At 42.2% G+C, this 22,420-nt stretch overlaps 3 protein-coding genes across 5 annotated transcripts; 2 read left to right on the top strand and 1 right to left on the bottom strand.

Moving 5' to 3' along the window:
* Positions 1-3,386: 3,386 nt before the first annotated feature.
* Positions 3,387-10,569, top strand: LOC111598116 (protein yellow). The gene is made up of 2 exons (XM_023313169.2): positions 3,387-3,803; positions 9,131-10,569. The coding sequence occupies exons 1-2, from the start codon at positions 3,560-3,562 to the stop codon at positions 10,510-10,512; spliced, it is 1,626 nt and encodes a 541-aa protein (XP_023168937.2). The 5' UTR covers positions 3,387-3,559; the 3' UTR covers positions 10,513-10,569.
* Positions 10,570-11,725: 1,156 nt separating this feature from the next.
* LOC111598131 (ubiquitin carboxyl-terminal hydrolase 16) lies at positions 11,726-17,600 on the top strand. 2 transcript variants are annotated; one of them, XM_023313193.2, is made up of 5 exons: positions 11,726-11,926; positions 13,359-13,759; positions 13,830-14,371; positions 14,427-15,589; positions 15,681-17,600. In XM_023313193.2, exons 2-5 carry the CDS (start codon positions 13,424-13,426, stop codon positions 16,904-16,906), a joined length of 3,267 nt encoding a protein of 1,088 aa, XP_023168961.2. In that variant the 5' UTR covers positions 11,726-11,926; positions 13,359-13,423; the 3' UTR covers positions 16,907-17,600. The 2 variants fall into 2 exon arrangements, with proteins under 2 accessions (XP_023168961.2, XP_023168960.2); XM_023313192.2 differs by lacking the exon at positions 11,726-11,926 and adding an exon at positions 12,977-13,250.
* Positions 17,601-18,886: 1,286 nt separating this feature from the next.
* Positions 18,887-22,026, bottom strand: LOC111598124 (mitochondrial 2-oxodicarboxylate carrier). 2 transcript variants are annotated; one of them, XM_023313183.2, is made up of 3 exons: positions 21,838-22,026; positions 21,414-21,613; positions 18,887-19,751 (listed from the first exon to the last, which is right to left on the bottom strand). In XM_023313183.2, the coding sequence occupies exons 2-3, from the start codon at positions 21,594-21,596 to the stop codon at positions 19,002-19,004; spliced, it is 933 nt and encodes a 310-aa protein (XP_023168951.1). In that variant the 5' UTR covers positions 21,597-21,613; positions 21,838-22,026; the 3' UTR covers positions 18,887-19,001. The 2 variants fall into 2 exon arrangements, with proteins under 2 accessions (XP_023168951.1, XP_023168952.1); XM_023313184.2 differs by lacking the exon at positions 21,838-22,026 and adding an exon at positions 21,697-21,826.
* Between the last annotated feature and the right edge of the window lie 394 nt (positions 22,027-22,420).

Raw genomic sequence — 22,420 nt, 5'->3', positions numbered from 1 at the left:
CAATGGCTGACAATGACAATGACAATGACAATGACAATGACACTGACAATGACAATGACAATGACAATAACAATGACAATGACAATAACAATAACAATGACAATGACAATGACAATGACAATGACAATGACAATGACAATGACAATGACAATGACAATGACAATGACAATGACAATGACAATGACAATGACAATGACAATGACAATGACAATGACAATGACAATGACAATGACAATGACAATGACAATGACAATGACAATGACAATGACAATGACAATGACAATGACAATGACAATGACAATGACAATGACAATGACAATGACAATGACAATGACAATGACAATGACAATGACAATGACAATGACAATGACAATGACAATGACAATGACAATGACAATGACAATGACAATGACAATGACAATGACAATGACAATGACAATGACAATGACAATGACAATGACAATGACAATGACAATGACAATGACAATGACAATGACAATGACAATGACAATGACAATGACAATGACAATGACAATGACAATGACAATGACAATGACAATGACAATGACAATGACAATGGCAATGAAAATGACAATGACAATGACAATGACAATGACAATGACAATGACAATGACAATGACAATGACAATGCCAATGCCAATGACAATGACAACTAATGATAAGGACAATGACAATGGCAACAATAAAAGTATTATTAATGACAAGAACAATGAGGATGATACTTTTTCAGTAATAGAAGCTGCCAGATGAAGTTTCAAATGCATGAAACAGAATATACATATACTTATTTCAGACAGATTGAAAACGGTCTGCGTTATATTGGTTATGCATGCACACATGTATGTGAAAACATGTTGCATACAGTGTATGGGTCTACAGCATTCCAGTTTTTTTTCTAGATTTGCAATATAAAGAGTCAAATGGCATTCTTAAACATGCAAAGGCCCAAGAAATGAGCTTGTTATTTATGTGGCAATTTGCATGCACAAGCGCGCCACACTTGCCGCCGTTGCGGTGGTTAGCAGGGCAAGTGGCCAACCAGCCAGACAGACAGCCAGCCAGCCAGTCAGCCAACCAACCAACAAGCCAACCAGCCCGCCACCTAATGAGCCACACGCACCACGCACCACGCGTCTCGCGTCGTGCGTCGCGCACCACGCAACGAGGTAGCTGCTGCGGCTTAATTCATGTTGCTGCTGTTTTGGGGCATGCCACGCAAATGCGTATTACGTATCGCCTTGTGGCTATTATTGCATTTGCCAATTGCATTTTGGCAGCTGCAAAAATATCAAAAGAGTGAAATAAAAATACGATCGACAGTCGGCAACGTCCTTCGGCAAACAGCTTGAAACAGATTCCGGTTAAGCTAAGCCCGGACTTCGGATACAATGTATCCGTTGCCAGACTTCATGCAGCGGAAAAGCTGTCAAAATGGATGCCAATCGAATTGGTTTTTAACTCTTTGAACATAATACAACTAGCTAAATATAGTTTCTTCGCTCATAACACGCATAAAATGCTGAGTAATGCCCGAGACATTCAAACTTTGGCGGAGGCACCTGCATAAGACTACAGAAAAAAAATAAAATAACACAGACCTGCCCTAAAAACTGCCCAAAAGCAATTATGGTCTACATTATTTGCCATGTGCCAAGCGCAGAAATATCGAAGTGCAGAACAATCCACTTTAAATACTCTGCACTTGATGGAGTTGGAAGTCTATATTAGAGCATAGACATTGACAATAATCAGAACTTAAGCTAAATTGTTCAATTGTTATATCCAGCTCTAAATTACAGAATCCAGACGTGGTTCCTGAAGCAGGATTTCTGCACCAGAATAGGCTGGCATTAACTTACCTTTCAACCGATAGCTCGAGTTCAATGAGTGAACAAGATTCACTGTAATTTGATATTTAAAGCTCGAACTAAACTTTCATTAGATCAGATGAGAATATGAAAGTCGTTAGAAAATTTCGTGTGTGTAGAATACCATTTGTCTATGGATATTGTACAGAGAGCCGATCTTTTATTGGATATATATATAGCCGATTAAGCTTCGACTGAATTGATATTAAATTTTACCTTTCGCGTGACTACCGACTGTTTCGTATGTAAGTTTTCGGAATTCTTAAGTTATAGATCAACAGCATCTGAAAATGATTGCCTTGAGAGACAGACAAAGGCAAACAGATAAAAAAAGATAGATAGAAACAGAGCCGAAGTGGGAAGAGAAAGAGACAGAGACATAGATAGGGATAAAGATATAGATATATAGGCCGCCGAGCGAGATAAACAGACAAAGGGAAAGATGTATAGATAATGACGAGAGAGAAAGAGAGAGAGAGAGAGAGAGAGAGAGAGAGAGAGAGGGGGAAATAGAGACAAAGACATAAAGAAGGGATAGAGTGAGACAGTGTGAGAGACAGAGAGAGAAAGAGAGCGAGAGAATGGGACAGAGAAAGATAAATAAATAAAGAAGAAAGACTGAGACGAAGAGACAGTCAAATAGAGAGAGAGAGAAGGAAAGAGAGCGACAGAGATGCAGAGACAACGATAGAGATGGAGACAGAGACAGAGAGAGATGATGAGACAGAGACAGAGACTGAGAGAGATGATGAGACAGAGAGACTCATTTACTGTTATAAATGCTAGATAGTTAAATACACCTCGACTTATCATCTATAGCTTTTCTCTGTACCTTCCGCTCTAGCTGATATACCTGATTTCTAGGGTATTTACATATTACGCACGCTTTAGGCGGAAACTCTGCGCATTTGACCCTCGGCTCTGAATCATCGAAATGAAAAACAAAACCCAAAATTGCGAGAAACTTTTTTTGAGGCCAATTAAATTACAAAAAAAAACGCAGCGAAAGGCGTCGGCGAAGGCGAATTCGAACTCGAATTGGAAGTCGAACTCGAATCCGAATTCGAAATCCGACTCGGCGCTGCTGGTCAGTTGGGTCACGGGTAGCTTTTTATATTTACTGAGCCGATTTGATTAAAAGCAAATTCATTAAACGGAACTACAGCTGTCAGCAGGGGGCGGGCGGCAGAGGTGCAGGAGGCGCGGTCATCGACGGGGGCAAATGCGGGATGGTGGGGGACTTATCTAAACATGCGTGAAAATCAATCATGGTAGCATAAGACAATGGCACAGCGAGAGCTAAGCCGCTCGAGCCGGCCGATTGCTGCCGAAGAGGAAGCCACGCGTATGCGCCTTCGGCAACTGTTGCTGCCGCAGCGGCAACAACTGTTGCTGCTGCCATTGCTGCCATTGCTGCGGCTGCTGCTAATGCTGCGACTGCAAAAATAAGTTTATATAAAACGTGAGCGAAAAGTTATGGCCAACAGTCGTGAACGCGCCAGCCGCTCGAGCTGAGATTTAAGCTAAACAAAGCTAAGCATAATCCAAGCCACGCCCACAACAAAGGACACCAACGCCTTCTGCCCAGACACATATACATATTAGTACTTTTTTTGTTCAGTGTAGTTGTGTGTATTCGTAACTTCCATCAGCTGCATTGCGCATACGCCATGTCGGCCCTTCGTCTGCCACTCTGCCTGCTCGGCCTGCTGCTCCTGCTGACTGGCCACGCCCACGCCGCCTACAAGCTGCAGGAGCGCTACAGCTGGAACCAATTGGACTTCGCCTTTCCCAGCGAAAGGCTCAAGGAGCAGGCCATAGCCAGCGGCGACTACATACCCCAGAATGCACTGCCCGTTGGCATCGAACACTTCGGCAATCGTCTGTTTGTCACCGTTCCGCGCTGGCGCGATGGTGAGTACGGCTATGTACATCAATTAATCAATCAATCAATCAAACATTTTGGGCCTCATTAGTTTTGCCAAAAAGCAAAAATCTCTTTTTGTCCGCTTTGGCTGTGTTTCGCACTTGTTTTACGCTCAATTAACATGTTCGATTGATCAACAAATTGATTGCCTGATTGACGCAACGCGCTCTGTGTATGTCATTAAGGCAACCTGCTTAGCTAATTGACACCTGTGCCTAGCCAAGTGCCTACTTTTTTCTTGTGATGCTATGAATATATAATTGGCTCCCAGGCGATCTGTTATCTTCAATTGCAACACGCGCACTCAAAACGACTTTCAAAAGATTTCAAATTTAATAAAAAATATTTTAACTTGATTGATATGCAAGAAATCCTTCAATTAGTGCCTCACAAATTAGATTTCATATTCAAATTAAAAATCTTGTGAATATCCCACTCTAAATTGCAATCAACTCCAATTTTCATAAATAAGGAGTTTAAATTTTAGTTAAATTTTGTTTCATTAAAAGAGCTGTTTAATCCATTGAAAAGAGTTTTAAATTATTCACAAATGTGTATCAAATGAAATCAATTTATATTTTAAAACATAAAAAGAGTTTTAAAATATTCAAAAATATAAATCAAATGCAATCAATTTATATTTTAAAGTTTTAATAAATTTCAATTGTTTTGAAGTGTAAACAAAATTTAACATTTTTTAACTAAAGTTTTTCTTCCCACTCTAAATTGCAATCAACTCAAATTTTAAAAAATAAGGAGTTTAAATTTAAGTTAAATTATCGTTTCATTCAATGAGCTATTTAACTATTAAAAATAATTTTAAAATATTCAAAAATATAAATCAAATGCAATCAATTTATATTATAAAGCTTGTTAATAAACTTAAAGTGTTTTGAAGTGAAAACAAAATTGAAAATATTTTTAGCTCAAGTTTTTCTTTCGCTCAGCTCAGCTTTAAAAGTGAAAATCAATTCGGTTAAACAAAATTTAATTAACAACAAATTCTAACGTGAATTGCATAGCAATAAAGCAAATTTATGAGAAGCCAATTTATGTATAAAATAAAAACAAGAAAATTTCGAAGGCTTCATCACAGCCTTGAAGTCCGCTACAAATGAAAAGAAAAACAAGAAAAACCAATAAAAACGAAATATACTTAAATGGCAATAGTAAACAATTAGCTGCGTTTCGACTCCAAGTGAGAGTTGGAGCTGCATTCGAGTGCAACAAGTTTGAATAGTTGAATAATGCGCTCTTGAGTTGTTTGTTTGTTTCGCTTTTTTCTGGTTGGTTCTGCACGATATGACAATTGGTTTACCAAATGGTCAAGGAAATATCGGGAAAACGAACTTGAATTGCACAAGTTCATATTCGAATAACAAGCTCTTGATGGCTTCCTACACAAATATGTATACATACATATATACATACAGTATATATATATAAGAAAGTCTACTTGAAGTATTCGATTTCACTTTGAAGTAAAATCTCAATCTATAGCATCTATAGCAAATCTTATGGATCAAATAAGGGAAGAAAATCTCATTCTAGACTTTCGAATTGTGTATTATCTTTGGATTATTTTGTATAATTCATCTTTCATCTTGAGTTTGTCATCTGAATTTTTGGATTATTTTGTATAATTCATCTTTCATCTTGAGTTTGTCATCTGAATTTTTTGTCTGTTTGCTTTCATCTTCATTCTTCAACCTTTCATATAATATAATCCTTCATCTTCAACCATAATCCTTCATCTTCAATCTTTCATTCCTTCACCTTCCATCTTTCATTTATAATCCTTCATATTTATTTTTTCATTCATAATCCTTCATATTCCATCTTTCATTCATAGTCTTCCATCTTCCATCTTCCATTTTCCATCTTCAATCTTGCAACTTTCATCTTCCATTTTAAAACCTCCATTTTCAGACTCTCTTAAATCTAAGTTACTTAGTTTAATCCAGATCTAAGCTATTTCCATATGCAACATAAGAAGAAAACTTTATAGCTTTGACAATGGCTAGGCTGCTATCGATTAGCAGCTTTCTAGCTTTTACAACTTGAGCACAGCCTTGAGCTGTATTCGAAGAATGGCATTTGAATATGAACATTATGAATATTGGAATGGCACTGTTGGCAACGGGCCAAGAAGGTCGGCCAAATCAAAAGCCAATTGCCAAGTGCCGAGTGGGCGCACAGGCTTCAATGGAGTTTCGGCGCCGCAAAGAGCGAAAGTTAATCCGCAAAATGCGGTTTAAAAGCAAATCAATTAGCTAATCTTAAGTAAAGTGCGTAGCCCACAATAGCAGCGGCTGCAGTCAGTTGACAGTCAAAAGGTATTGCCAGGTAGCCAAGTGCCTGGCCTCTCTATGTCTATCCACCACAATTGGACCCATTGAAAGGGTCATTGAAACATTAACAAATCAATCAACTTCAAGCCCTTCGAAAGGTGTTGCTGTTGGTCAACAAAGAATGAATCACAATGCGATTGTCAATTGGCCAAAGAACGGCGAGTTCCCATATTAGACCAGATAGCTTTATATTTTCAGCCATTTATCCATGGATACAGTCGAGTGTTGGTCAACAAAAGTTATTACACAATACAACTTTTACATAGCAAACTTAATTATGTTGAATGGAAATATTTTCGGTTTGACAACTTGAATGAGTTGAATGCAAATATCTTAAGCCTAATTCACATTCCATTCAAGCTTAACAAGCAAAAAGTGCTGATAAACGAAAGCTGTTAGCCAAAGATTGAATTTGTCGCTAGTCTCTTTTCATATCTAGTTTTTGTGTGATTTTTAAGGATTTCACGACTAATGTGGAAAAAAAGCAAAAACCTGTGTTGCAAAACGATATGTGCTTGGCGAACATTGACGTTATATAGATTGACATCTTAATATTTCGCTGCGGAAAGTGAGGAAATCAGCGCTATAAATAACGGCACATTTTTGAATAATTTTCTTTCCATTTCCATATTTTTGAATAATTTTCTTTTCAAAACTCTATAAAGTTTCAATACGGCTAATTGGCATGAAGCAGTGTTGAAGTCACATGGAAATTCGTTCATTTTCGAGGCTTAACTAAGTAACGAAATCGTTTGCTATTGTGAATTATACAAGAGCTGGCCAGTGTTGGGCAACACATTTCCCATAGGAACTTACTCAGAACTGAACGCGAATCAAATCGGCAAATTGCAAATCAAATTCGTTTCCCACATAATTTACGATCTAATGAAAACGGATTTCGAATCCGATTCAACAACCAAAAATAAATAAATAAATAATTATAATTAGTGCGGCATGTCGATTCGATTCAATTCCATTCGATTCGATTCGATTCGATTAATTTTTTCTTCTTTTTTGCAATTTCAATGAGCTTGGAGCCATTGAATTACAAATTGATATCAACAGCTACTGAATGTCTCAATGCGCCTCCTTTTGGCTCGCCAATGATCGCTCATTGCAATTGACATACTGGAAATCCGAACACACACAGTGAGAGAGACAGAGAGGGCGAGAGAGAGGGAGAGAGAGCGAGATAGATGGAGAGGGGGAGAGGAAGAGGGAGACAGCGTTATCTGGCTAATGGTAAATTCATTGGTTTTTAACCACTTGCAAACGCGCTAAGCGACCAAAATTAATGTTTATTAAAATGCGCTCATTGCGCTACTGTTTATAATGCATGGGAACAGGTCCACAGAGCGGAGAAATATAACCAGATCAGCGTTACAAACCGAAACACCGAAAGACAGACGGATGGACACAATTATGCATCGAGTCTGACAGGCAGCTGACACATGCATGCAGTCGCTACAAAATAAAGTTGTTTATGCTGTTAAGTGAACAGGGTATTCATTTGTCATCACACGAAACAGATTACACAAACATCGGGCGAGACATTCCAGATTGAGTTTGAGTTGGTGAAGTGGCAAAGATTTGCTGAAAGCCAAACTTAATGCAGATTCCATGACAGATGATTAGATCGATTGCGTTTAACAGTTTTTGATATATATATATGTGAATAGTACTAGGCAAGTGATACAATAGAACTACTTAAGCAGTGACTTCTTCTATATCCACCGACTGGAAGTCTTGCAAGGCTTCAATTATATTCGAGCAATGCCAATATTTAAGATCTAAACACTATACTCTATGCCTAAACATGGCTACGAACTTCTTAATGAAAAGCCTAAGGAAATATCGATAATTATCGATTTCTACCAAATATTTAACAATATACATATATATATATCTAAATCTTTTACATTCCGTTTTAATAATAAGAATTGAAAAACGATATTTATCGATTTCTAAAATATGTAACTAATGAATGCATGGCCATCGCTTCTTCTCAATAGCATTTCCTCATTCTAAGACCGTCAATGTTCTACATACTCTAAGTTGGCTCAACTGTGAGTAAACGAAAAGCAACTTCAATCGGAAACTAAGACTTAAAACGAATTAGCTAACTGCAATTGGATTTGTGAAATGTTGCAAATTCAAGCTCGCGTTTTGCAAATGCATTCGTAAATTGCCTGTGGGCGGACGAGGGGGTTAACTGTAAGCTGTTAGTTGTCGGCTGTCGGCTACCAGCTGTCGGCTGTCAGCCGTTGGCTGAGGCAATGCCTATGAGGACAGACGTAGGTCGATGCCACTTATAGAATTAGCCAAGACAAGTGCCAGCGATGTCGCGCACGCCCGCAACCAGCAGCAACTGGTTAAAGTTGCGCTTGTCAACTGGAGCGGAAACGATGACGATGATGATGGCGATGATGATGATATGATGCAGTGGCTAATGACAACGGAAATTGCTATCTTTTAATTTGAGTGGAGTAGAGGAGTTTGCGCATTAGCTAAGAAAAAGTTGCCTCGACTCACTTGACAACGTCTCATATCACACACAGCAGTTGATTGACTCTCACGGACTGACTGATTAACTGACTGTCTAACAGATTGATGTCCAGCGCATAGCACATCAATCGTTAGCCGACTAGAAAGTTGCATTTTGAAGCCAACTTCAGTTTTTTTGGCTTAAGTGCATCTGTTTCGACCGCTGAAAATTATATAAAAACTTGTGAAATTGTCAAGTTTTCATAGCCAAATTTCATTCGAGTTGACTTACCATAGCATGGCAAGGAGTTACCCGTAATGAGCATAGAGATGACTGTCTGAAATGCTTTGCAGTTGATCCATAGATCCCACCTGCTTGATTGGAGCTTTCAAGGCTCCGTAAATGTCTTCTCTAGTTAAATATTTTAAGGTTAATAATAATTAGTGAATATGCTTAACTTTTTGGCCTATTCTTTTAGGCATTCCGGCCACATTGACCTACATCAATATGGATCACAGTCTGACAGGCTCACCGGAGCTCATACCATTTCCGGATTGGCGCAGCAATACGGCTGGCGATTGCGCAAACAGCATCACGACAGCCTATCGCATCAAGGTAGATGAGTGCGGTCGTCTCTGGGTGCTGGACACGGGCACCGTGGGCATTGGCAATACCACGACCAATCCGTGCCCGTACGCTGTGAACGTCTTCGATCTGACCACAAATACGAGAATCCGACGCTACGAGCTCCGCCCCGAAGACACAAATCCGAACACATTCATTGCCAACATCGCTGTGGACATTGGCAAGACCTGCGACGATGCTATGGCATATTTCTCCGATGAGCTGGGCTACGGCCTGATCACGTATTCCTGGGAGCTGAACAAATCCTGGCGTTTCTCGGCTCACTCCTACTTCTTCCCGGATCCATTGCGCGGCGACTACAACATCGCTGGCCTAAACTTCCAGTGGGGCGAGGAGGGCATCTTTGGCATGGCCCTGTCGCCCATCCGTTCCGATGGCTATCGCACTCTCTACTTTAGCCCCTTGGCCAGCCATCGCCAGTTTGCGGTGTCCACGCGCATTCTAAGGGACGAGTCACGCACCGAGGATAGCTATCACGATTTCCTTGCTTTGGATGAGCGCGGACCCAATGCCCACACGACAGCCCGCGTGATGAGCGATGATGGCATCGAACTGTTCAATTTGATCGACCAGAATGCCATCGGATGCTGGCACTCGTCGATGCCCTATACGCCACAGTTCCATGGCATTGTCGATCGCGACGATGTGGGCCTGGTCTTCCCGGCGGACGTCAAGATTGATGAGAACAAGAATGTTTGGGTACTCTCCGATCGTATGCCCGTCTTCCTGCTCTCCGATCTGGACTATAACGATGTCAATTTCCGCATCTATACCGCCCCACTTGGCGCTCTCATCGACAACACCGTTTGCGACTTGAGGAACAATGTCTATGGTCCCTCAAATTCGGTCAGCTTGCCCAAGCAGCAGCCTCAGCAGCCGTCGTTGCCGGTCGCTCCACCTATCTATAAGCCCTATCGTCCCGCTGGATTGCCCCAGAAGCCGCAACTCTCAACCAGCTGGGCGCCAGCGCCTCCTAGTCGCAACTATCTTCCCGCAGCAGCTCCTTCCGCTGGACCGGGACAGAGTATCTCCAGCGTCAGTGTTTCGACCGGAGTGGAGGTGCCCAAGGCATATGTCTTCAATCAGCACAACGGCCTCAACTACGAGACGAGCGGACCCCATCTCTTTCCATCCCATCAGTCCATTTCGCAGCGCGAGGGCCTGAAGAGCTATGTGAATGCCCGTCAATCCGGCTGGTGGCACCACCATCATTGAGACAACTAGCTCAGTCTTTCCCCAGTTGTCTCTCTCGCCAATTTTTTTTTTTTCGTCTTTGCGGCGTGTTGTCTAAGTATTTTGTATGCGTTCATTATTTTGTCTTCTTTAATCAGAGTTTTTAGCATTTTAAGAGAAATTGTAAGCGAAATAAATATATAATTTTTTTTTAATATTTTAAGTTCCAATTCTTCGAAAGCTGAGACTTTTGCAGCTAAAAACTGTAAATTTCAGCTTCATTTAGAGTATGCAAGTGCTGGTATTTGCCAACAGGTGGCGTCAGCTGAAAGAAATAGCTATTGCCTATTTAATATAAATTATTTTAAAAATAATGGGTGAGACTTACGCAGAATATAAGTATTTGGATTTGATCTCTGTGGCGCACGTCAGTTAACGATTCAAAATTCAAGAGAAATGAGCGCCACAACTCCAGCTTATTCAATTCGTCGGCATTTCTCTATGCCACCCTGCGCAGTCGCTAATCGGCCTCATCGATGCTACTTTTATGCGATAGTAATTACAGCTGCTGATTAGACTTAATAGAACTAATGAATATTGAACTCTAGGTGGCGAACGCAGCAATGTTCTGTAACGCCACCTAGCTTTCAAAATCTTGCCACACGCAATTTTAACTGATCGACAGTCATGAAGGGGCATCGATAGCGCACGCTAGATTTGAGCGATTAAACAGGGTGGCATAAAGACATGTCACCAAATTGAGTTAAAAGAGATGGCGCTCACTTCTCTTCCCGTTTGAATCTTCGATTGACGATCGTAATGGATATTATTCCAATACTTTTAATCCGTGTGATAAACTATATATAACTGGCAATAGCAAAAGTGCTGGCCGATATGATCAGGAAATGTTATTTCCTAGCAATCGTGATCTTTTTAAAAATGTATGGCATGGTATGATATGGTGGAAACTGTACGAGCGGCGAAAGCCCGGGAAATTCTGCTCCTTTGCGAATCGATTATTTCGATTCGTTAGCACTCAGTTTCCAGAAAAAAATAAGTAGGATATGCTTTCTTTGGCGCACGTCAGACGATGAGAAGTCAGTGCCACATTTCTGCATAACTAAGCTAAAAGTTTACACTTCAAATTTGAATGCCCGCTCAAAAAGATATCGATGTCTCTATTCGACCGACCACCACTTTCAATGGCACAGCTGTCACTGTGGCGTATCGATGGCTCAGCCCATCGCTTTGTGTAGTATCGGTTAAGCCTAGTTGCATTTCGGAGCACAATCGATTTGTTGTTTCGATGTTTTCTTTTACTTATTAAATGCGAATGCGAACGCAATTCAAGCTCACGTTTTTTTGTTTGCTTGGTGTTTACGCAGTGGTTAGGCGCAAATCTACAGAAACGCTAAAATACTTAATGTACATCGCATATTGCAGTATCTAACTCAAGGTAAGTCAATAAAAACGACGCAATGCACACACGATGAGTGTGCAAAAAAATGTAGCACCTGGACTGACTAGGGACAAACATAAGTCGCAACCATTATAACTATCCTGTCTCGATTCCATGCGAGCGAGCGAGCTTGCGTGTGGGTGTGGGTGTGTTTGTATGTGTGTATAGATATATGTATGTGCGCACATTTGTGTGCGTGCTTTTGTATATATTGTCAAAAAATGGGTTTACTGTCCCCGAGATTCCAATGTGCTGCTTATGACAGTTGCGTCGCGTTGCGTTGCGTGGCTCACACGACCGACAACACAAACACAAAAGCAGACACGAAGCACAACAATGCTGCGACTGCGAATGCGATTGTTGCGACTGCTACTACTGCTGCTGCTGTTGCTGCTGCCCAATATGGCAGCACCTGAACTTAAACTTAACCTCAAACAGCAGCGCTGCTGCTGTTGTTGAAGAAGCGCTGCGGGCCAATGAACGTGCGTCAAAGATTTGACCCCAAAATTAAAAAAAAAAAAATCCAAAATACTGCGCCACCCCACAATGTAGCCATAAGTGAGACAGCATTGAACACACAGACACAGACACAGACACACACACCCAGCAACAACAAGCGGAACCGTTCTCACTTTGCCGAAGCTTAAACACTCTTCCAAGTCAAAGTTCTCTGCTGACACAGCTTGATTATCTAAGATGTGTCAAACACTAATATTAAACATTAGGAACATAAGTAAAGCTTATCAGATAAGACTAAGTATAAGTCGAAGTCTATGATCTGATCCACTCTAACATATAGTTAAGATAGAAGTATATATATAATTGATATATACTAACTGTTAATTGATTCAGTTGCGATTTGAAACCTGTTTCCTTATTGCTTGGCTGTATATTCGAAATCAAGCTAGGTCTCCCACCCAATGTTGTGCCTGCATCTCTAGGGCGGTACGAACTGTGTGCCGTAGCTAAGAGACACGTTTGCCACTGTGAGCAGCACAACAAAGACGGCCAACTGCTAGGCGGTGTCAAATCGACGTCAAATCTTTTCAAAAACTATATCAGGATTTGTAATCAGTCATAGAAAACGAATAACGTAAACAAAGCAGTAACAGAATTTTAATAAACTTGGAATCACTGCGCTCTTAAAAGTGCTCAATGGAGAACCGCGTATGCAACTGTCACAATAACAATAACAACAACAAAGACAACATCAACAGAAACAACAAAATCATCAACATCAACAGTAATAACATCAGCGATCATAGTAATATCAGCGAAAATAACAATCAGGTCGACGAAATTAATGACACTGCTACAGAGGGTACACCAATTTCATATTCTATATACCACTATCTGGAGCGAACTATCCGAGCCGTAGTGCTTCTGGTCGGCCGCGTCCTAGCTACAGTCTACTCTTATTCCATTTCAGTGAGCGTGAGGGAGGCCAGAGAGCCGCTGGGTCAGTTGAGCAATTGCAAAAGCTGCAGCGGCACCATGGTTAAGAAACGACAGACCGACGCACAACAGGACGGCAGCAGCTGGACAGACTCGGGCGAGGAGGAGCTTGTGAATGGACATGCTGGCGCCGGAAGCAGTGCCACAAGTTGCCAACACATCAAGAAGGCGGTAGATCCGACGCGTTTGCGGCGCCATTTGAAGTCCACGGGATTGCTCTACGATTGCCAGATGTGCCAGAAACTTAATCCGCCCAATGATAGTGGCGCCGACTCAACTGTCTGTGAATACGACAACACCCTCTGGTTGTGCCTCAAATGCGGCACGCAGCTGTGCAGCCGCGAACGCAACAAGCACGCGTTGCTGCACTATCAGGTGACACAAAACCCAATCTACTATATATCCTTTCCGTGCTAATTTTACTTTCAACTTCGTCCACTTTTAGACTCCGCACTCTGACTCACATGCGCTGGCTTTAAATACGCGCTCATTTAAGATCTGGTGCTATGATTGCGGCACCGAGGTGTCTGCTAACTCTCGTAAGAATCTGCTCGATTGTGTGGAACTGGTGAAGCGTCTGGCACAGAAACCGCTCGCAACCGTAGCCGACGTACAGTACAAAATACTATCAACTTTAGATCAGATTAATCCAATTGTGCCGATGACTGGCGGCAAACAGATAATGACCACGGCCAATGAAGGCAATGCGGCCATACCGTTGCCGCCTCCAACGCCACCACCAGCCAGCTCAACTGGCACAGTGCCGGGCATGGCCAAACGTGTGCTGGATAAGCGTGTCATTTATCAGACGGCGACTGGTCTACCGGCTACTCCATCACTGGGCAGTCCGGAACTGGATCGTTTGCCACGCGTCCGTGGTCTAACAAACTTGGGCAATACGTGCTTCTTTAATGCCGTTATGCAGTGTCTGGCGCAAACACCATTTCTTCTGGATGTACTCAAGGAGCTGGCAGAACCAGGAGAGCAGTAAGTCCCAATAAGCCAAGTGGAAATTCTCTTGCTAATTTCAACTTGTTCTTAGATTTGTATTGCCCGGTGGCACTTTTAATTTCAAGGATAAGGGTGATATTGAGCTGCCAATTATAAAGGGCACGCTCTCCTCGTGGGGCAATCTCACCGCTGCCCTCGCCAATGCACTAGAGGAACTGCAGTCCGGTGGCAGTGTGTTTACGCCCAGCAAACTCTTTGATAAACTGTGTGCTAAATGTCCACAGTTTACTGGCGGTGATCAGCACGATGCACACGAGCTGCTGCGCCAGTTGCTGGAGAGCGTACGCTCTGAGGATTTGAAGCGTTATCAGCGCGTCATTTTGCAAAATCTAGGATACAAGGATCAGGATATTAACAGCGTGTCTGAGGAGTTGCGCCAGAAATGCAAGATCTATGGCAATCAGGCAGCCGATCGCATACTGCGCCCGGAGCAAGTGTTTCGCGGCTTCCTGGTCTCGACGCTCAAATGCCAAGACTGCTTTAACATTTCTTCACGCCACGAGTACTTTCTGGACATGTCGTTGCCCGTGGCTGTCGAAAAGCCGCAACCCCCGCAGCGCCGCAGAACTAGTCCCGAGACCTCGCCTTCCTCCGCTCACAACAACAGCATTCTCAACCCGAAGCTCTGCAACGGCGAGGTGGATATGGGTTTGACATCGTCTCCGTTTTATCTGCATGCTGATGGACAGGAATCATTGGGACTATCCAAGGCACAGGTGAAGAAGGAGAAGGAGCGCGAGCGGAAGGCCAAGCGTGCCGCCAAGCACCAGCGCACCAAACAAGCCCAAAAGCTCTCGCTCAAACTAAACATCACTGACGAGACAAACGGTGGTGGTTGTGGCGGCGGTGGTGGCTGCGGCGGCGGAGGAGGAGGAGATGATATCGATGGCGACCAACAGCCCGGGAGTGGGGATAGCCATGGACAAGCACAGCCTACGTCTGCGGATACCGATAGCGAGAAGACGCGCTCCGCTCCCTGGGGCGAGGGTCCACGTGCTAAATCACTTTCCCAGAGTGCAACGACATCCGAGCACTCTGATGCCGATGTTGAGGACAATCTAGTTGACGATACAGCAGCCGGAAGCAATGCCAAGTTCTACACAGACAGCAATGGTAATTCGCAGCCGGTCAGCGAAAAACGCGACGATACGCCCGAGCACATGGACAAGGATTCGCTGGAGGAAGACGAGAATGGTAAGACAACATGCCCAATATGGAGGCAATGTAAATACATACGAAAGAGACAGCAAATGATAATGTTATCTCACTCTATCTCTATTTACAGACTCAGGCATAGCCACCAGTCCGGCACCCACCACAACCACCAACAGCGCTGCCAGTACCACCAGCACCACCAGCAATAGCAACAATAGCAATAATAATAATAACGGAGTCTGCAATGGTACGAATAAGAATGCACCAACAGAAATAGACAGCGCGGCAGCTAGCTTGGTAAACGCCAGCTTGAGCGAAGAGGGCGCCTCTATAATACGGCAATTCTCATCGGGGCAGTTGCAGCTGCAGATGGAGCAGCTGAGACTTCGCGAACAGGCCAAGAGTGCGGCGCCCACAAAACGAGTGCGCACCCAAAGCTACTCGGACTGGAGCACTACGATTGCGCCTCGATATCAATGCGAGGTGGGTGAGTGTTCAGTGCCGTCGTGTCTTAACAACTTTACCGCCGTAGAGCTGATGACGGGTCAAAACAAGGTCGGCTGCGAGAGCTGCACACGGCGTATCAACGGCCCCGATCCGCAAGCCAAATCCGTGAATACAAATGCGACAAAGCAACTGCTGGTCTCCAGTCCGCCGGCTGTGCTAATTCTACATCTGAAGAGATTCCAGTTGGGTCCGCGTTGTATCTTCCGCAAGTTAACGCGGCCTGTCAGCTACACGGTCCTGCTGGACATAGCCGCCTTCTGCGGCTCCAAAGTAAAGAACTTGCCCAACATCGATCGCAAACAAAAGAAGCTGCTGTACGCGCTCTATGGCGTTGTCGAGCATTCTGGCGGTTTATATGGCGGACATTACACGGCCTATGTGAAGGTGCGTCCTAAGGTGACGCCCGATGATAAGCGCTGGAAGTTCCTGCCGCATGGCAGCAAGGCCGAACTAGATCAGGACGATGAACAGCTGAAGAAGCTTGAGGAACTGTTGGTCAAGGAGAAGGCGCGTGAGATGCGCATGAATGCAATGGATGATAGCGATGATTTTACCAGCTCAAGCAGCAATGCATCCACCTCAGACGAGGCCTCATCCGACCTCAGTAATGGCCCTGTCGATGACGATGCAGCTGCTGCCGCATCTGATTCTACTGCTGGTGCTGCGGGCACTGGCGCCTCATCCGATCAGACGGCGGGCATGGCCAACGGTGAGCCCGAAGAAGCGGCCAATGTGCAGCCACCGCCCGGCAAATGGTATTACGTATCGGACTCGCGTGTCCAGGAGGTCAGCGAGGAGGCGGCTCTCAAGGCACAGGCGTATCTGCTGTTCTATGAACGCATCTATTAGAAACTGGAGACCAGCTCCAGCGGTGCAAACTGACCGCCAGCATCGTTCCATTAGCTTAGGATAGATATTTGAAATTTAATTATTTTTTTTAATATTGTTCCTGATTGTTTTTGTTATTATCCTTAAATTTTGCATTTTGAACGCGTCGGCGCGTCAGCGACCTACAACGAAGCAGATGGACTGAAAAACACGCAAAGGCTCAGATCTAAAAAGTGGCAAGAATGCATTTTATACTGTATTTTCTCTCTTATAAAGCTATGGATAGATCAGCAGGCGAGATATATGCCTAGGCATATATATGCAAACACAGATACAAACACATACATGGATGATTGACTGAAAAGACACACACACATAGAGACAGAAAACGGACTCAGATCTAAAGAGTGGCAGTGGAATGCATTTTATATAAATTTGATTGATAGACCAAGAGGCAATATGTATATGTATATGTATATGAATGTACATGAATATGTATATATGTATATGTATGCCTACACACCCACACACGACAGCGATTTGGCACACACAAGATATGCAGCAAAATTATTTAGTTTATTGACATAACGAAGGTTTTTGATCATTTTCTTTTGGATTTTGTCGTAAAAATTGAACATGTTTGCAACATTATTTTGATATGATACCTTAAATACATATACCACAACAAAAACAGATAATTAAAATAAATTATATTTATTTTATTATGATTATTATTATAGTTATAAAAACCCTAGCAATTCGATATTTTTTTTAATAAACATGTGCAAAAGCATAGCTAGGGAAGTTGAGCGACAGCATTCGGAATACCTAATATATATATATATATATATAAATTTTTTTACAAATTTTATTAAATAGTCTTAAGTTAGTTGCATATATATACATCCATATATATATATATATATATATACATATATATTTATATATTTAGTCTGTGGTCCAAAAAAGATTAACATTGCCTCAAAAGACGATAAAATGTTAATTTTAGCAAACAATAGCAAAAGAAAAACAACTGAATGCAACAAGAAAAGAAAACATGTAAAGAAACAGAACGTTAATTAAAAGTTACAATTATTTATTAAAAATAACAATGAAAATGTTGATGGATCATAGGAAAGGAATCAAATACAACCAATTGCTCGCTTCTGCCAACCTTATATTAATTGTAATCCAATTAAATTGACTATATATAAGACAATTAAAAACGAAACAATGTAGTAAAAAGAGTTCTATATATATACATACACATATATATATATATGTATATATACATACATTCGAATACCTTGATCTCCGTTGCAGCTAGATAATGTTAATGAAACGGAAACCCTAACAAGATACTTATATAGAAGCGTCTAAATACATATATATATGTACCAGAATCGAGAGAAATTACAACAAACTAGATGTTATATGTACCCACATTTACCTTATGGCCTAGGTTATGCAAATCGATTTATTTATATAAATACTACAAAAGATGTTCATAGACTAAATGTGATATTAATGTTTTTACTTTGCTCTGATCTGTGACGATTTAGCAGCTACTTATATCGATATATCTATTGTCGGAAAGTATGCTGCTTAGTGGAGAATTCTAGACTTTGTTTGCAATGCTATAGCATACTTTTTGGCGTTGCATTTTCGAGTCAAGAACTTTCCGGCTTACCAGAAATTGAAGATATTTAGCAACCGGGAAATATCAGACCTTGTTGATGTACGCCATGTGTGTCTGGATGTGATAAAATGGAGCTTTGGCTCCGATTGTGGCCAAGCCATCGTCTGCCCTTCAGACACCCTATCGCGCCCTCTCTCCCCCTGGCGTATGCCTCTGTTTCGACAACTCTTCTGATATGGAAATAATCTACAAAAGGAGGGATTCCTCTTTCGCAGTTGTCTCGCCCGAGTCAAGCAGCAGTATCTGAAAGGTTCTCCACCAATTCGAACCAGATTAAGAACAAACGCCGCTGAATAAGGTGAAGTGTTTAATTATGTATTTACATCTGTTCGCCAGTTCTGGTATTACTAGATATTTTCAAGCAAGTCTAAAAAAAAAATCCAACAGTTTCTTATAGCTATGTTTGTTAGGAGAGGACTATGAATGGTTCAACAAAAGGTATTCGTATGTGTAGTCAAAGACGAGGAGCATGATGGCGCCGCCAGGTCCCAGGCGCATGATCTTGGGCACCAGGCCCTTGTAGAGGGCACGGAAGCCCTCCTCCCTGTAGACGGTACGAATGGATTGGAGCGTGCCGCTGTATTTGATCTGGTTGGGCATCGGCTGGGGTCCCTGGATGCGTGACTTGGCCACGTCGAAGGGTATGTTGACGAAGCAGGCGAGGGTGCCGGCCATAAAGCCGATGGTCACCTTGCGTATGAACTCCCAAGTGTTGTCCTTGCTCTCCGGCACCAGGTTCTTGACACTGTGATAGAAGCCGAAGTAGACCATGTTGAAGATGCCATTGCGGCCCATTGTGGCGGTCAGGCCTTTGTTGAGGCCGCGCAGTCCGATGCCATCGTTGCGGACAATGTCGCGTGCCACATCGAAGGTGCCGATCAGCTTCTTCTGGCGATTCGCCTGCTGCGACACTTTGACCACCTCGAACGGGTTGACAGCTATGGCCTCCAGCGTGCCAGCCGTTAAGCCCGCCAGTGCGAACGTCAGCGGCGTCGGTGTCGGCGAGCCAAACTGGAAGAACGTCTTTGTCTGTTCGAATACCAGAAACTTGATGGCCCTCTTGGGCGTCTCAGCCAGTATTGGCGGCATCAGACCCTTCCAATACGACGCGATGCCCTCCTGCCGATACATCTTCGCGAAGCAGTCAAACACGCCAGAGTAGTGCACCTGCAATCAGATAGGGCTCGCAGTCAGTTCAGCTGAATAGGAATTCCATTTTATATATCTATGTATAAAGATAAGCCTCGAAAAGCAAGTCTGTTAAGAGCTGATTGAACTCCTTTGTAATTAAAGCAGAAGAAGCTTTTTATGTCACTCAAAAATAGACTCAAACTTAGCGGTATTTGGCGTAACTTAAAAATATTTTGTTCCATTTTCCACTGCTCACGGCACGCAAATATCATAAAAAAAAAAACAAAACAAAAACTGGAAGCTTTCGCAATTAGTTTATTAGCTGATTTAACTCTTCTATGTGTGTGGTAGTGTGTGTGAGTGTGTGTGTGTGTGTGTGTGTGTGTGTGTGTGTGTGTGTGTGTGTGTGTGTGTGTGTGTGTGTGTGTGTGTGTGTAATTTAAATTACTTTTGCATCTATTTTGATAATGTGCTAATAAATTAGTTAAACGCATAGAAATATCATCATGAGCTGTACGCACGCACGCACACACACACATATATATATATATATATATATATATATATATATATATATATATATATATATATATATATATATATATATATATATATATATATATATATATACATATATATATATAACTGCAAATACAGCTGCGAAATATAAAATAGCACCACACATAAGTAATTTGTTTAAAAACTTGCATAGTGATGCTATTAGTTATTTCTCAACTACATATTTATATAATTTTTTAATTATATATATATATATATATATATGAAGAGCAAAGTTTCCGTATGCGTATTATACATACATGCATATATATACATATATATATATATAGATATATATATATATATATATATATATATATATATATATATATATATATATATATATATATATATATATACATATTCATATACATCCAGCATCTCTTTGTTCTTAGCTATTCTCGGCATCTTCAGTATATAGCCGGTAATATAGGCATTATAACAGTTGAATATATAAAGGCTTAGTTATCTATGGAACGGATGCATTTTCAAAAGCTGAGAACATAAGATCTCAAATATGAGCCGATAAGATATGGTAAGTGCAATAGGACGTTTCAATTTGTTTTATTTCACTTGGGAACACGCGTTTCGGTGATAATTTTAACGAGTTTAAAGACCATGAAATTCGCCAGAGATAAGTCAAAATTTTGAGAACAGCGCTCAATCGATAAGCGTATGTCTATATGTAAGCATGTATATGTATGTGTGTGTGTGTGTGTAGGTGTAGGTAGAGATGTTGACACACACATTTGTAAGTATTGAAGCACTCGTCAGCTGTGCGAGTGTGTCCATTGGATAGCAATCTATATTTGTTTGACTGTCGCTTTTGGTGACCTTGACACGACCTCAAAATACACACACACACACACACATAGACATAGACAAGTACATATCTGCCCTATCAGCTGGGCAGTACGATTGGTGCGTGTTGGGGTCTCTTTTGGGCATGTCATAAAAGCGGTCTGGTTCTTATCGGCGTCTTGCTTATGCCACACTCACACACACACACACACACATAGACAATTGGTTAGCGAGCTAAGCACATAAGCCTCTTGAACCGTACATGTATTACGCTTAGGTTTCTTTTGGCAAAACACCTTTGTTTACATGGCTGACAGTGCATGAACTTTATGAACTCACCTCGGCTGCGGGGATGGCGGTGATGGCAGCAGGACGCGCTTGAATCTGCATGCGTGTCTTGACCACATCGAGCGGCTGCATTATGCACACTTCCAGGAATCCAGCCGAGCCGCCCGACATCACCTGAAAGGCGGCTTTGCGACCCGGCGATATAGTGGGTATATGATCACTTTGACTGCTCATCTCGTTGCTCTTTTCAACTAATCGGGATGTGTGGAAAGGGGATGGAGACCAGAGTTTATTTGTTAGTTACCCATATATACATATATGCACACATATATACTTTTATGTCAACGAATATGTGCCAAATTTCAGGGTTATTTTTTCCTTTTCTTTTTTTTAAAAAAAAGCAACTACGAGCAAAAATTTATAAGAGTCTAAACAGAAAGAGTTTTTAAGTCGAAATTTTTAAGGCAAAGCTCACTTTGTTGCTAGACGTTCGCTCCGATACAGCACAACAAGTTCTGTGACGAAAACAAAACCCAAAAAACAAAAACAAAACCAATTTTGCAATGAAGATACAATAAGAGAGAGATAGAGAGAGAGAGAGAAAGAGAGCAAGAGCAAGCAGTGGACCGAACGGTTTCCAAAGTAGCCGCCGCGCGCCTCGACAACACAATTCGCACTGAGCCCAGGCAGGCAAATTGAATGCTGAACATTCCCAGGGCTGGAGTCGGCGAATCGGCCAATCGGACGACGAGGCGACGAGGCGACGAGGCGACGAGGCGAAGAGGCGAAACGCGAGACGAACCGTCGGCCGAGCTTTCAGTGACGCAGCCGACGGCGCGTGCTGGAAGAGCTTCTTGCTGCTGCTAGCTTGTTGCTGCCCAATAACAATTAACCGCACACCGCACACCGCACACCGATCGCCGCGCGCGAAAAGCTCTCGCTGATCTCAAGTGCCGACGCTTCATGTTATTTTCTCTTACGCTCTGCGTGAACTTCCAGCTGATGGCGAGCGCCGACTGTCGACTGCGGCTGTGTAATGGATGGGCTTGTAATTAATA

Source organism: Drosophila hydei, unplaced genomic scaffold, assembly GCF_003285905.1.
Source record: "Drosophila hydei strain 15085-1641.00,03,60 unplaced genomic scaffold, DhydRS2 tig00000090-arrow-arrow-pilon, whole genome shotgun sequence".
NCBI lineage: Eukaryota > Metazoa > Arthropoda > Insecta > Diptera > Drosophilidae > Drosophila > Drosophila hydei.
Note: the sequence above shows the minus strand (reverse complement) of the source record. Positions and strands in the feature narration are given on the sequence as shown.

What these genes read in the sequence shown, in the direction of transcription:
- LOC111598124 (XM_023313183.2), bottom strand. Translation starts at nt 21,596, where the DNA reads ATGAGCAGTCAAAGTGATCATATACCCACTATATCGCCGGGTCGCAAA. An exon ending in CCGCCATCCCCGCAGCCGAG is followed by an intron (nt 19,752 to 21,413) that starts GTGAGTTCATAA and finishes ATCTGATTGCAG; the next exon opens with GTGCACTACTCTGGCGTGTT.
- LOC111598131 (XM_023313192.2), top strand. Translation starts at nt 13,085, where the DNA reads ATGGAGAACCGCGTATGCAACTGTCACAATAACAATAACAACAACAAA. An exon ending in ACGCGTTGCTGCACTATCAG is followed by an intron (nt 13,760 to 13,829) that starts GTGACACAAAAC and finishes GTCCACTTTTAG; the next exon opens with ACTCCGCACTCTGACTCACA. An exon ending in GCTGGAGGAAGACGAGAATG is followed by an intron (nt 15,590 to 15,680) that starts GTAAGACAACAT and finishes CTCTATTTACAG; the next exon opens with ACTCAGGCATAGCCACCAGT.
- LOC111598116 (XM_023313169.2), top strand. Translation starts at nt 3,560, where the DNA reads ATGTCGGCCCTTCGTCTGCCACTCTGCCTGCTCGGCCTGCTGCTCCTG. An exon ending in CGTTCCGCGCTGGCGCGATG is followed by an intron (nt 3,804 to 9,130) that starts GTGAGTACGGCT and finishes CTATTCTTTTAG; the next exon opens with GCATTCCGGCCACATTGACC.